The sequence below is a fragment of the Rhinolophus ferrumequinum genome, chromosome 27 (assembly GCF_004115265.2).
Source record: "Rhinolophus ferrumequinum isolate MPI-CBG mRhiFer1 chromosome 27, mRhiFer1_v1.p, whole genome shotgun sequence".
Classification (NCBI taxonomy): Eukaryota; Metazoa; Chordata; class Mammalia; order Chiroptera; family Rhinolophidae; genus Rhinolophus; species Rhinolophus ferrumequinum.
The window spans coordinates 18468603-18484961 of NC_046310.1; the positions used below are offsets into that span (position 1 = coordinate 18468603).

The following is a 16359-nucleotide window of genomic DNA, read 5'->3' on the forward strand; positions in this document are numbered from 1 at the left end:
TGACTTGCTTCTGGCGGCCCCCTCTGAAGCCGAAAGCCGACAGGCCACTGGAGACCTCCTCCAGGAGCTGGGGCAGTTGGGCTATCGGGCCAGTGCAAAGAAGGCTCAAATATGCAGGCAGTCACCTACCTGGGGAATAAGCTGAAAGAAGGAACCAGATGGCTGACAGAGGCCATAAAAGAGACTATTCTTAGATTTCCAGTCCCGACCTCAACATGAGAGGTCCGTGAGTTTTTAGGGACGACAGGCTACTGCCGGCTGTGGATTCTGGGGTATGCTGAAATAGCAAAACCTCTGTATGAGGCAACCAAGGATAAGGTCCCTTGGGCCTGGGGGTCAGACCAACAGAAGGCCTATGATGAACTCAAGGTCGCTCTCCTAAGAGCCCCGGCTCTGGCATTGCCAGACCCCCTGAAGCCCTTCACTCTCTTTGTTGATGAGAGGAGGGGAATAGCAAAAGGGGTGCTAATGCAGCGTCTGGGCCCTGGAAACGTCCGGTTGCCTATTTATCCAAGAAGCTAGATCCAGGTGCAGCAGGATGGCCCCGTGCTTAAAGATCATTGCGGCAGTAGCCCTAATGGTGAAGGATGCAGATAAACTCACTTTCGGGCAACATCTGAAGGTGGTGACCCCCCACGCGCTCGAGGGGGTCCTGAAATATCCCCCTGGTAGATGGATGACCAATGCCCGCCTAACCCATTACCAAGGACTCTTGCTAGATGCACCCCGGATCATCTTCGCTGAACCCACCGCTCTGAATCCAGCCACCCTGCTGCCGACCCCGGATCTGGGAGCTCCCCTGCATGATTGCCAAGAGATCATGGCAGAAGTCACCCAGGTGCGCCCCGACCTCCAGGACGCCGCACTACCCAACAGTGAGTTGGTATGGTACACTGATGGAAGCAGCTTCATTATAGATGGTGTGGGAGGGCGGGCGCGGCGGTGGTAGACCAAGGCAGGAACATCATTTGGAGTGCCTCACTTTCCCCGGGGACCTCGGCCCAGAAGGCCGAACTGATCGCACTGGCGGAGGCGCTGGAACGGGCCGAAGGGAGACGAGTGACTGTCTACACCGATAGCCGCTACGCCTTTGGCACTGTCCATGTGCATGGCGCTATCTACCGGGAAAGAGGCTTTGTTACAGCGGAAGGAAAGGCTCTGCGCAATCTCCCTGAGGTACGAAGACTGCTGAGGGCCGTGCAAATGCCCCGGGCAGTCGCAGTTGTCCACGTCCCCGGGCACCAGTCTGCCCAGACCCCGGAAGCTGAAGGAAACCGGCGAGCGGATGAAGCCGCCAAGACAGCGGCAGTAGCTTCATCAGCTTTAGCACTCACCCTGCCCACACCTGAGCTCCCGCGCCTGCCCCCGCGACCTGACTACACTCTGGAAGACCTGCGATGGATCCAGAACCACCACTGCCCGGAGTCTGATCAGCAGGGGTGGCATCGGGATGCAGAAGGAAGATTGATACTGCCGGCACAGCTAGGGCTGTTTCTTCTCTCCAACCTGCATCAAGCCACCCACTTAGGAAAAAAGAAGTTGCTGACGATTCTCGAGTCCGCCCGCCTCCGGTTTCCCCGACAAGCGGCTCAGATTCAAGAGATTGTAGATCAGTGCATTGGGTGCCAGGCTATGAGACCCAGTAGGAAAGGACCCCAACATACAGGTACGAGGGTACGGGGAAGAGCGCCGGGACGGAGTTGGGAAGTGGACTTTACTGAGGTAAAGCCTGGGAGGTGTGGGTATAAGTACTTGCTAGTAATGGTTGACACATTTTCGGGCTGGGTGGAAGCCTTCCCCACGAAACGGGAGACTGCCCAAGTGGTTGCTAAGGCGTTACTAGAAGAAATTATTCCCAGATATGGGGTCCCCGAGGTTTTAGGCTCCGATAACGGCCCAGCTTTCATCAGTAACGTCCTACAGGGACTAGCCCGAGCGATAGGGACCAATTGGAAGTTACATTGTGAATATAATCCCCAGAGCTCAGGGCAGGTAGAGAGAATGAATCGGACTCTAAAGGAGACCTTGTCCAAACTAGCCATCGAGACTGGCGGGGACTGGGTGACCCTCTTACCCTATGCCATCTTCCGGGTCCGGAACTCACCATATGTACATGGTTTGACATCTTTCGAAATTCTGTATGGGGCACCCCCCCCATTATTGTTCGTACTCTACCAGATCATGACCCCAATGTGGCCCCAAGTTATCTGGCCAGTTTAAAGGCCCTGCAAGGGGTCCAACATGAGATATGGCCCCTAGTGAGTTCCCTGTATGAAATTAAGGATGCACCGAACCCGGAACATGGCATCGTTCCAGGGGATTGGGTATGGGTAAGGAGACACAGGTCCCGGACACTGGAGGAAAGGTGGAAAGGTCCTTATGTGGTTATTCTGGTTACCCCCACTACCTTAAAGGTTGACGGCATCTGGCCTTGGGTCCATCACTCTCACGTGCGCCGAGCCAACCAGCTGGAGCAGACACAAGCTGAGGAGTGGACCGTGCGGCGACACCCTGATAACCCTCTGAAGCTGCAGCTCTCCCGACCTCGGGGAAGCGTCAAGCCCCCTGCCTCAGCTAACGATGGAATGGCTGCTAGCCCTAACTCTGCTCAACATCTGGGAGAAGAGCCACGCGGGGATCAACCCACACCAACCCCATAAGCTAACATGGACCCTAACAGATGGACAGACCCAAACAACCGTTAATAGCACCACACATACTGCCCCAGTCAATACGTGGTGGCCAGACTTGTTTTTCGACCTGCGTGACATTTTTGGCTCTAAACGTGGATGGCAGTATGACTACTCAGTCAGGTCCAAGCGGGCCATAATCCACACCTCTCAAGGACATAGTGCACGAGGGTTTTGGGCCTGCCCAGGGAACCTAAGAAACAATTGGAAAACCTGTGGCGGCCCAGACCGCTACTATTGTGGTAGTTGGAGTTGTGTCACCTCCAATGACGGGCCCCGACAGTGGGACGTTGGGAACAGGGATCTAGTCAAATTCTCCTTTAGGGACCCCCTCAACCAGGTACCCCAGGTACGTGTCCAATTTAACCAAGACGCGGCACGAAAAGAGCGTGGTTGGTTATCAGGATTAACTTGGGGGTTCCAATTAGATATAGGCCATTGGGCATGGATAGGCCCCCACCCCGGCGGTCTCCTAACTATTCGACTATCGGTCGAAACGATCAGCACTCAGGTGGGTCCAAATAAGGTACTGGCTCCTCTCGTCCCTACCAAGAACCCAGGTATATCAAGGGATAAGGACACCGCAGGAACGATCGCGGGAACCCAGCCAAAGACCTCTGTAACTCCTTCGACACCTGCTACGCAGACAACCGAAGACTCATTGCAGAAACTGGTGCGCACTGTATACGAGACCCTTAATGCCACCAGTCCTAACCTCACAACCTCCTGTTGGCTGTGCTATGATGTAAAGCCCCCGTTCTATGAGGCAATAGGACTTAATGCCACTTACAACGCCTCTAACGATAAGAACGCTTCTCAGTGTTCATGGGAAAATCATAAAATTGGCTTAACCATGCAACTAGTGAGCGGCAATGGGACCTGTCTAGGGAAGGTGCCCCCGGAAAAACAAAGTTTATGTGCCTCCATAGACAGCTCCCCTAGTTGGAAAAGTGACACTAAGTGGTTAATCCCCAGAACTGATGGATGGTGGATATGTTCAAAGACTGGCCTCACCCCGTGCCTATCTACCTCGGTCTTTAATGCCGCCAATGAATTCTGTGTCCTAGTAACTGTGCTGCCCCGCATCCTCTATCACCCTGAGGAGAGTATGTATTCGCATTGGGATAGTGACACAAGTACGAGAAGTAAAAGAGAGCCCATTACTGCACTAACCATTGCCACCCTGTTCAGTTTGAGAATAGCTGGAGCCGGGACCGGCATAGCGTCCCTGGCTACTCAACAATCAGGAATAACCTCCCTAAGGGCGGCCATAGATGAGGACATAGAAAGGTTGGAAACCTCAATTAGTCATTTAGAGAAGTCGCTCACCTCTCTATCCGAGGTAGTACTCCAGAATAGAAGAGGACTTGATTTGTTGTTCCTCCAACAAGGGGGACTGTGTGTCGCGCTAGGGGAGGAATGTTGTTTTTATGCTGACCATACTGGTGTAGTAAAAGAATCCATGGCAAAGGTGAGAGAAGGGTTAGCTAAGAGAAAACGGGAAAGGGAAGCTCAGGAGAACTGGTTTGAGGCTTGGTTTAATAGATCCCCCTGGCTCACCACCTTAGTATCTACCTTAGTGGGCCCGGTTATCTTGCTGGTGCTTATTTTAATCTTTGGCCCTTGCATATTGAACAAGCTTATTAATTTTGTGAAAGATCGTGTTAATACCGTCCAGCTCATGGTCCTAAGACAACAGTATGAGAGAGTGCCCGCACCTGAGGACCTCTACGGCTGGCCCGTACATGAGCAAGATTCCTCATTATGAACAACAAACCGGGGGGAAATGTAAGAGACCTTTAGCATGAGAACTGCTATCTTAAGGTCAGGGTTAACAGCCCCTAGCTTGAAACAACCTAATTGTAAATTGTAAGAGACCGTTAGCATGAGAACTGCTATCTTAAGGTCAGGGTTAACAGCCCTTAGCTTGAAACAACCTAATTGTAAATTCCAGGATGTGGGCAGTTGCAGCACGGAGACCAGAAGTCCTGTAGCTTATCTTATACTCCTTGTCCTGTAGTTAATCTTATACTCTTTGAAGCTATGTAAGTCCTGTAGTTTATCTTATACTCCTTGAAGCTATGTAAGTCCTGTAGTTTATCTTGTACTCTCTGAAGCTATGGAAAATTACTGAGTGCCTTGAAAATGCTATATAAACCCTTGGCTTTAAGTGTTTGAGGTCCTTGTTAAAACCCGCTGCGTCGGGCAGAGACTCGGACCCCAGCTGGCTGGAAATAAACCTCGCTGTGTGACTTGCATTATCGTGTGTGTCCTCTGTCTGTCTGAGGGGGGACGATTCCGGACCTTAACATTAACAATTTGGAGAAATAATAAAAGACCAATGACAACTTATAGTTCAATTGAAACCACATTTCTCTTTACATTATGGATTAGACAATAGAGGGAAGACATATTTTAGGTGGGGGGTTTCAAATTGCTTTTTCATGGCTTAAGAAGATGGGAACATCTTCCTAAATGAGTTTTCTAGAAATCTAAATGAGGTTTCTAAGAACAACCCCCTCCTCCTGCCCAGGGATGTAAGAATTAAAGAAAGCAGTTTTGAGGGATGTATAAATATAGTAATAGTATGGAGAAATAGGTTATTAAAGCTCCCCTTTGAGGAAGGAAAGGGAACTATAATTACTCAGCTAGAACTTGGGATGATAAAAGAGAATAGACAGAACAAATCCAGCAAAACTAGGTCAAGTTTACCCTTTGTCACTTGAAATTACTGGTCTTACTCTTCATTTTCTCTTTTTTAAACAAGTGATAGTATGATTAAATTTCAGAAAACAAGTGTGATTTCTTCAAGGATTATATTTCCTAGCATGCATCAGCCTTAAATAATATTTTCATATTAAAATAGTTATTATTAAACTATTAAATTAAAATATTTGTTGAATAATTGAAGAAGAATAGATGTTAAGTCTTCTTTGAATATTTGGTAAAATTCACCTGTGAAGCCATCCGGTCCCGGACTTTTGTTTCTTGGGAGTTTTTTGATTACTGATTCAATTTTGTTACTAGCAATTGGTCAGTTCAGATTATCTGTTTCTTCTTGATTCAGTCTTGGAAGATTGTATGTTTCTAGGAATTTCTCCATTTTTTCCAGATTGTCCAATTTGTTGGCATATAATTGCTCATAGTATTTTTTATAATCCTTTGTATTTCTGTGGCATCCATTATCACTTCTCCTATTTCATTTCTGACTTTATTTATTTGGGTGCTCTCTGTTTTTCTCTTGGTTAGTCTTGTTAAAGGTTTATCAATTTTGTTTATCTTTTCAAAGAACCAGCTCTTGGTTTCATTGATCTTCAGAATTTTTTTTTTTTTTTAGACTCTATTTCATTTATTTCCTCTCTGATCTTTATTATTTCCTTCCTTCTACTTTGGGCTTTGTTTGCTGTTCTTTTTCTAGTTCCTTTAAGTGTATTAGATTGTTTACATGAGATTTTTCTTGTTTCTTGAGGTAGGCCTGTATTGCTATGATTTTCCCTTTCAGGGCTGCTTTCACTATGTCCCATAGATTTTGGGTAGTTTTATTTTCATTTTCATTTATCTCAAGGTATTTGTTGATTTCTTCCTTGAACTCATTGTTAACCCATTCATTGTTTCATAGCATTTTATTTAGCCTGTTTCAGTTTTCTACTTGTAATTGATTTCTAGTTTCATACAATTATGATCGGAAAAGACACTTGACATCATTTCAGTCTTCTTAAATTTATTGAGACTTGTTTTGTGGCCGAACATGTAGTCTATCTTGGAAATTGCTCCATGTGCACTTGAAAAAAATGTACATTCTGCTGCTCTGGTGTGGAATGCTCTAAAATAATCACTTAAATCCTTCTGGTTTAGTGTGTCATTTAAGGCCACTGTTTCCTTGTAGATTTTCTGTCTGGTGGCTCTGTCCATTGGTGTCAATGTGCTGTTAAAGTCCCCTACTATGACTGTGTTACTGTCCTTCTCTCCTTTTATGTCACCCAATATTTGCTTTATATATTTAAGTACTCCTATGTTGGGTGCATAGATGTTTACCAGGATTATATCCTCTTGTTGGATCGATCCCTATATCATTAGGTAATGTCCTTTTTTGTCTCTTATTATAGTCTTTGTTTTAAAGTCTATTTTCTCTGATGTAAGTATTGCTATCCCAGCTTTTTTTTTTTCATTTCCATCTGCATAAAATATATTTTTCCATCCTTTTACTTTCAGTCTGTGTGTGTTTTTTGATCTGAGGTGGGTATCTTGTAGGCAGCATATGCATGGGTTTTGTTTTCTTATCCATTCAGCCACTCTATGTCTTTTGATTGGAGCATTTAGTCCATTTACATTTAATGTGATTATTGGTAGGTACATAGTTATTGCCATTCTATTATTTATATATATGTTTTCCCTCCCTTCTTCTTAAAGAAGTCCTTTTAGCAATTCTTGTAATACTGGCTTGGTGGTGGTGAACTCCTTTAGCTTTTTCTTGTCTGGGAAGCTCTTTATCTCTTCTTCAATTTTAAATGATAGCCTTTCTGGCTAGACTAGTTTCAGGTGTGGGTCCTTGCTTTACATCACTGTGAGTGTTTTATGCCAATCCCTTCCTTCCTGCAAAGTTTCTGTTGAGAAATCAGCTGATAATCGTATGGGAGCTCCATTGTAAGTAACTGGTTGCCTTTCTCTTGTTGCTCTTAGGATTCTCTCTTTGTCTTTAACCTTTTCCATTTTAATTATGATGTGTCTTGGTGTGGGTCATCTTGTTTGGGACTCTCTGTGCTTCCTAGACTTGTATGTCTATTTCCTTTACCAGATTAAAGAAGTTTTCAGTTATTATTTCTTCAAATACGTTCTCGATCCTTTACTCTGTCTCTTCTCCTCCTGTTAGCTCTACATATGATGTTGTTCCAGAGGTTTCTTAAAATATTTTCATTTTTCAAAATTCTTTTTCTTTTTGTTGTTCCAATTGGGTGTTTTGTGCTACCTTGTCTTCCAAATCACTGATTCAATCCTCCACTTCATCTACTCTGCTATTGATTCCTTCTTCATTACAGGTATTATATTTTTTATTTCTCACTGGTTCTTTTTATGGTTTTTATGTCTTTTAAAAAAATTTTAATGTTTACTTTCTCTTTATTGAAGTTCTCACTAAGTTCCTTGAGCATTCTTAAAACAAGTGTTTTGAACTCATTCTCTGGTTTATTGCTTGCCTCCTTTTCATTTACTTCTTTTTCTGACGTTTTCTCCTGTTCTTTCATTTGGGACACGTTTCTTTGTTTCCTCACTTTGGCTGCCTCGCTGTGTTCATTTCTATGTATTAGGTAGATCTATGTCTCTCAGTCTTCACCTGGTGGCCTTATATAGAATGTATTCTGTATGGCCCACAGGTGCAGTCTCCCTGATCACCTGAGCTGTGAGCTACCAGAGTGTACCTTGTAGGTGTTGTGTGTGCCCTCTTATAGTTGAGACCTGATTGCTTTGGGCACATCAGTGGGTGGGAGTGAGTCTCAGGCTGACTGGCTGTGAGGATTTGCCGTGCCCATAGTGTATGAAGTGCAGTATGGCAGCAGTAGTGCAAAGAACACTATTTTATATAGATCTTTGGCCACTTATCTGATTATTTATTAGAATAAAGACCCAAAACTTTTTTCCAGCTTTATCCCCGACAGCACTATATAAACATGTCCATGTTTTCTGCCCTCCCCTTCCCCATTTTTTCCCCTACCAATTTGTTAAAATTTTTCATTTATTTAAGAATATTATTTAAGATCAGGAGGATCACTTCTAGAGTTATATAAATATCTAACCATTTTACTGTACACCTAAAACTAATATAATACTAAATGTCAACTGTAATTGAAAAAATATTTTTTAAAAAGGATATTCTAGTTTCTGTCACTTTTGTTGCATTTTTGCCCCCTGCGCCCCCATGCTGTCTGTCTTTAACCTTTTTTATATGTATAAGGAGGCTGTCTAGGGTGGAGACAGACAATGGGATCGGCTATAGTTAGCTACTAGGTATCTATGTGACCTTGTACAAAATATTTAGGTCTCATTTTTCTTTACATGTGCAAATATATATGATAAATACTTTGGAGGGTTCTTATTAGCATCAAATGAGTTGTGTATGCAAAATACTAAGCATAATGCCAGGCACTTAGTAAGCATTTGATAAATGATAGCTATTATTATAGTTTTACAGTAAGTTTAAATGTTTATGTAGTCACATTAATTTTTCCTTTAGTCATAGGTGTTATGCTTCGAAATTGCGCTAAGGCTATGTGCATATTTGCCTGTATTTTCGTCAAGAAAATTCTAGGACTTCTATGGTTTTGTGTTTTACATTTAACATCTTTAACCCATATGGAATGTATTTTACTCTTTATTATGATGATCTGATTACATATTTGCCCCTCAAATAGTTAATCAGTTTTCCCAACATTTAATGAACAAAACCACCCTTTGTTCACAGATTTGAAATGCTACTTTTATCATCTATAGAATTCCCATACACACATGATCTAATTCTTGCATTTTCTATTTTGTTTCATAGGTATATCTAACTATTCCTGCATTAACTACTGCTCTGTTTTATTTATTGTGGCTTCATAATATGTTTTAACGAACATCTGACAGGGAAAGTGGCATTTTATAATTATATTTTCCAATGTTTCTAGGGTATTCTTGTATATTGATATTTTTACATTAACTTTAAACTTGGAAAACTGATATTTAAATAATCCTGAATCACATTAAATATATAGCTTAATTTGATGGAGAATATCTTACAACAGAATGTTCCCATGTAGGAACATAGAATGTCCCTTTATTCATGTTCTTAAATGAAAATACCTCAGAAAAATTTCAGTTATCTTATACACATAATGAATATTGCATGTTAAGGTTATTTTTTAGATATTTCATAATTTTTACCCTGCCATCCCTTTGACCATATTTTTCTTAACTGATTACTGCTCTTACATAGAAATTTATTTTTATACATTGCTATTATAACTGGCCACCTTATTAAACTGATCTATTCTAAAAATTTATGCTGATTTTATCAAAATTTTCAAGCAATCACATTATTTGCAAATACAATAATTTAGCCTTCTAATTTCTAACATTCATAACTTTTATTACATTGGTTAGAATGTTTTGAACACTAGTGACAGCAGCAATAACAGAAACCCTTAGTTTTTCTGTAGTTAATAATGTTCCTGTCTGCAATGGGGAGGCCTCTTGGATTTTACTAGTGAGGATAGCATTGGCTGTCTTCCCTATGTTGTATTCTTGTTATTCTTGTCTTTAAAAATGTCCTTTCTCAAAAAAAAAAAAAAAAGTCCTTTCTCACGCTGTAATCAACAGAAACAGAACAGTGGCTCATCATTTCCTTCTCCACTTTAATGTTTTTCTCAGTGACTATCAGCTATTTCAGTCAAAAATTGTATATATTCCGGATTTTCCAATAATTGATTTTAAGGGAAAAAAGAGTTTTGTTTCATTTTTGTTGTTTTCTTTTTGTTACCTTTGCAGAGGAAAGGCTGATGACGAGTTGATCTTTCTCATTTGTTACGATCTCGGTGATACTGAACATGTGCCCCACAAGTTTCCCCACTGGCTTGGTGCTGATATTGGGATGCCACAACCGGAGCACTTTATCATCTCCTGAAAAGGAGATGGAACAGTTACTCATTTTCTCAGGGATACAGGTGGTCACAGTTTAAAGAGCCTGTCTCTTATGCAGTGATATCCTTATCTTTCTTCTAATAGCAAATCACAGTCTGTTTCTTCCAGGATGCAGTCTGATTGACTTGCTAAGAGGCTAGCCTTCTTTGGGATCTGCTTCTTCTTGTCAAGGCTGTTTTGTTATAATTGTATTTACACATACAAATGTGAATTCTCATAAATATTTCATGAGTCCTTTTCTTGATTTAATACTTTCCTACTCATTAGTGTATTATTTATACTTTATTTACTTCCCAAAAGTATTTAAGGCAGCTGTTCTTTGTTTTCATTCTTAAATTATGCAAATATTATAATAAAAAAGAAAGCAAAAGGAGGAAAATTGCACATAATCAATACCATTATAACAAATCAATTGTTTTTGTTTTCCATCTTCCTTTCTAGCATATTTATATATTTGCATATATCTATCTATCTATCTATCTATCTATCTATCTATCTATCTATCTATGCTTGTATATATCCATAAGCATATATAATTTATATGTAGTTACTATCATTGCATTGATACTATTTTTTAATTGTTAAAATCATGCAGGTACATGGTAAAAGTATTTATACAATATAGAAGTGTACAATTTTTATTTAAAAATTTTCTTTTCCCCCATAATCTCTAGTCCACTCCCAATAGAAAATTATTGTTAAATTTTTTTTCTGTCTTACAAATATACTTTTTATTTTCAGAGTTTAGAATAACACTTTTCCATTCATATTTAAATACGTAAATTATTTTCAGGAAGTACTGAGGAAGATTACTGTTTCTCAACAACTAAAAATCACTATCACTAATTTTTATCTTTGATACACACATAAAATGTTATAAATGTGGACAAAATACAAAAATCACTGTTTTAACATGTATTTTTAACAGGAAATTACAACATGCAATATTGAATGCACAGAGAGACGGACCAAATTAAAATTTGTAGAGCGGGTTTGCCATTTTGTTATTATATATAGATTGAAAGGAAAGTTGCTTTCTTTTTCTTTCCATCTTTATTGAGATATAACTGATATACAACATTGTGTACGTTTAAGGTGTGTAGTGTGATTATTTGATATTTGTATACTATATCATGAAGTGATTACCATGATAAGGTTAGTTAACACATCCATCTCTTACCATAGCTACCGTTTTTTTGTGATGAGAACTTTTAAGATTTACTCTTTGCAACTTTTAATTATACAATACAGTGTTGTTAACTAGTCACCATGTTGTATATTAGATCCTCAGAACTTATTCACCTTATAACTGAACAATTTGTGCCCTTTTAAAAATACAAATCTTATATATTTAATGTAATTAAAATAAGAAAACATAATTAACATAATATATACCTACTATTTTTTTTTTACATTTATGGAAGTCCACATACTCATGTCTTCATAATTATCATTTTAGTTGCTACATTACAATGTCTTAATCATTTCCTATTGATAAATGGTTCTGCTAATTCTAGTTTTTCACTTTATTTGGCAACACTGCAATAGTTATTTTATTTATGTGGTCTTTTTCTTCTTTTGGATTATTTACTGAGGATGAATTTCCAAGTGTGGGATCACTATGTGAAGGGCTATCAATATTTTTATGGCTTTAAAACATATTGTTAGCTTACTTTCCAAAATGGCTGTACCAAATTCCAAGGCCATACACTATATATGAACATAGCAGTTTCATCAAACCCTGGCTAGCACATGAATATTATCATGATTTAAAATATATGCAATTTTTATAGATTTAAAATGATAGTTTAATTAAATTTATATAATTGCTAATGCTAAATATTTTCTCCCATGTGTATCTGCTAATTGTACCTCCTCCTATGAATTATTTGACCATATCCTTTAACTTACCCATGATCTCTTAGAATTCTGATATTAATAATTGAAAGTTAATAAAAATTTAATTATTACACACACACACACACACGCACACACACACACAGTTTTATCATAAAGACTGGCTAACTGCTCACCAAAATCATATTGTCTCTTACTGGATACACAGCTAGACTACATTTTCCAGATTCCCTTGCAGTTAGGTGTGGTCAGATTACTGACTTTAAGCCAGTGAACTATGAGAATTGACTTTAGATTTTACATGACTAAAAAGAAATACATTTCCATTGTATTTCAGTCATTATACATTTGGGGGCTTTGTTGTCATAGCAGGTAGCATTACCTGAACTAGTGCATAGTTGTTATCGAATTGTTTTTTTTAAGGAATCTAAACCATGTATAATAGTTTACAAAATATTCTTAAGATAGAATGTTCTTAAGATATGGTATATTTTATTTCACAAATAATTTTTCTTGGAACTAGAGTCATGAAAATATCAAAAGATTTCTAGTTGGGACCCTAGAAGTTAAATAATCCAACTCTCATATATCACAAAAGACAGAAACTAACTCCTAAAGATTAAGTGATTTTAATTAAATGATTTAATTTAATGATTTAAATGTAATTTGTCTAGAATCACATATCAGAAAATGGTATCACATTAAGAATATTATGATGCATTCTTAAACACCTTATTTATTATGAAAGACCCTAGGAAAAAACAGATGTATAATAGCATTGTTACCTGTTACAATTTATATATAAGCTAAATTATAAAGAATCACAATTTACATATAAAATATCTGAAGTTCAGCATGGTCATTTTAGTTAATCAGGTAGCATATATTTTGCCACCCACAGGATGAATTTGCTGCTGTATATTGAATTTTTTATGTAACTATATTTATCCAGAACTAGTCAGGTATGGAGGAGAATTAGGTGACTTGATAGTTGGATATTGAGAAGCCAGGCAAATGTGATAGACACAAATGCTTCTGTAATTCTATGATTATTTTCTTGGGCCCATGTAAAAGGAACGTACTATTTTCTCTACCCTTTTCTTTTTCTCCTTTGAGTATTTCAATCTGTCCTTAAAATCTCAGTATAGTTGTCCTTCCAAGAATATTTCATAATGGACATTCTGAAATATTCATAGTCTTCAAAACATATAGTCTTTTTATTCATAGTCATTCTTCATAGTCTTCAAAACAGAGTGCCCTGCTTATATGCCCCTACTGCTATCATCTTTTGTAATTGACTATTTGTCTGGACCATTCTTGTTTATTCTGGTATCTCTAGTGTATGAGCTGCAGTAGGAGTTCGACAAGTATTTATTGAACCACTTCCATAACTTCAGTGTTGCGTTGATGTATCTTAGCTCAGAGGTTTAACTATCAGTTGGCAACACAGTGGGAAAACATGTATCTAAACAAAAAATAAATTTGTGTTGAATGTTCACCTGACTTCTTTGATAAGATCAGCTGTTTTATTTCAGAGGTTCTTAGGTCCTGGAGTGTTATTCCAGGCAGGCTGAAAAAACTCAGGGCACAGGTGACTCTTAGTTTCTATTTCTCAGGCAATTGCTATGGATTGAATTATGCACCTCCCCTACCCCTCCAAATTAATATGTTGAATCCCTAACCCCCAGGGTGATGGTGTTTGGAGATGGAGCCTTTGAGAGATAATGGCTCAAATGAGGTCACGAGACGGAGGCCCTGATGATGAAAGCAGTCCCCTTATAAGAAGAGGCATCAAGGACTTTGCTCTCTATCTGCCATGTGACACGATAGTGAGCAAAAGGCCATGTGAAAGCCAGAAAGAGAGCCCTTACTAGAAATCAACCTTGCTGGCATCTTGATCTTGAACTTCTATTCTAGAACTTATTAATCCCCAATATCATTCTGTCTCCAGGTTTTATGAATAATTTATTTCCCATGTCTTTGAGACTGGCTCTTTCTTTTCTTTTTTCACGGCATCTCCAAGAATTCAGACCCTCACCATCTCACTCCTGAGTTCTCTGTTGCAACCTCCTAAATGGAATCTCAGATTTCATTTTATTTCAACAATACCTCCAGATATCTGTCAAAGTAATTTTGCATATGTGTTATAAATGGATTGAGTTAGTATTTATTGAGAACCTACTATGTACCAGGCATACATTATCTCAATCTAAACACAACCATAGGAGGTAGGTGTTTTTTTGTTGTATTAGTATTATTATTAGCAATTTTTTGTTGAGCACTTATTATGTGGAAGACACTGTGCTAAGTACTTTATTTGAATTTGTTTAATTCTTATAATAACCTTATAAGTAGGTATTATTATCAGCTCCACTTTACAGATGAGAGTGAGCTTAGAAGCCCAAGGTCATACAACTTCCTAGTAAGAGAGCCAGGATTTGTATCTAGATGGTATGACTCCAGAGCCCAGGCTCAAAGCCATCGTACTGTAGTAGAACCCCAGTAGAACAAATGAGGAATCTGAGGCTCAAAGAATATTCCAGTCCTCCACCTTTCCCAGCTTCTTGTAGCATCATCATTATTCTAGCAGGTCTAGCAGGTCATCATTACTCTCATCAGATGACCTGGTTTCCTACCTACTAGCCAACTTAGCCCTTAAATGTTGGTATTTTTCAAGGCTCTATCCCTGGCCCTTTTCTCTATTAACTCTAAACCATGGGCTATTGACTTTTTCGGTCATGGACCCCTTCGACGATTTGATAGAATTTTGGAGTTTCTCTCCAGAAAAGTGCACATAAACACACAAGTATCATTCAGCTTCAGGGAGCTATGTGACTCCTCTAAAGCCCAGACATGGGTCCCAGGTGAGGAACACATCCCCTCACACATTGAAATAAGTTCTATATAAAGATCTAAAGGTAAAATATAAAACAAAACCATAGAAAACAATAGTAAAATACAGAAGAATTTGTTTCACATGTTCTTGGGCTAGGGAAGGCCTTTCTAAGTGTGCCATGAAATCCAGAAGTCACAAAGAAAAAGGCTGACAGATTTGACTTTATATAAACTTTTAAATTCTCTAAAAGGTTTATCCAGTGGTAAAATTTTATAACTTTATGAATATTCTATGACTATATTAATTAAGGAGAGCCCTGTTTGCGAAGCAGAAAATCTCTGTGCAACATAAACTGTTCTCTTACCTCCAGTGACAATCACATTTGCTTTTATACAGTAACAAAAAGTGTTTGCTCCTCGTGGCATGGAAAATTCTCTGACAGGCCTGGGAAACACAAATTTGAAGTAAACCTTATATATTTTTCTTTATGAAGCTAATTCCAATTCATAAATAGATTATGTTCAATAGGCTCATTTCTCATTGGTTATAAAATCCATTTACCCACAGAAAATATAAGTGATTATTAAATCCTCACTGACCTGCAGAATCTATATTACTTACTCCATAATGTGGTGATATTAGCACAGTACTGTGTATTTTTCTACTTAAGAAAAAAAATCCAGCCCTCCACCTTTGTTTTGTGCTTGTGCTGCGACCAAGGATGGGTGGAGATACATCATGTTTTAACCCAGAAAGGACACTGGGTGGCTAAGTGAGTCCATTTGGTAGCACTGTAAGAGACTGTTAGCATGTAAGAGACTGTTAGCATGAGAACTGCTATCTTCAGGTCAGGGTTAACAGCCCCTAGCCTAAAACAACATAATTATAAAATTCCAGGATGTGGGCAGTTACAGCATGGCGACTAGAAGTCCTGTAGCTTATCTTATACTCCTGGTCTCCTTGTCCTGCAGTAAATCTTATACTCTTTGAAGCTATGCAAGTCCTGTAGCTTATCTTATACTCCTGGTCTCCTTGTCCTGTAGTAAATCTTATACTCTTTGAAACTATGTAAGTCCTGTAAGTTTATCTTGTACTCTCAGAAGCTATGAAAGGCCTTGAAAATGCTATATAACCCCTTGGCTTTTAGTGTTTGGGGTCCTTGTTAAAAACCCGCTGCGTCGGGCAGAGACGGGGACCCCAGCCGGCTGGTAATAAACCTCGCTGTGTGACTTGCATTATTGTGCGGGTTCTCTGTCTGTCTGAGGGGGACAATTCCGGACCTTAACAGCACATATGCCAGGGACA

General features: G+C 39.3%; 1 protein-coding gene across 1 annotated transcript in view; it reads right to left on the minus strand.

Annotated features, from left to right (window-relative positions):
- WDR64 (WD repeat domain 64) overlaps positions 1–16359 on the minus strand; it is a 90473-nt gene that overhangs the window by 46547 nt on the left and 27567 nt on the right. Inside the window, exons 9-10 of the mRNA XM_033099668.1 lie at positions 15419–15498; positions 10201–10340 (exon numbers count right to left, since the gene is read on the minus strand). Of these exons, the coding sequence (XP_032955559.1) occupies positions 10201–10340; positions 15419–15498 (220 nt within the window). The remainder of the gene's footprint in view (positions 1–10200; positions 10341–15418; positions 15499–16359) is intronic.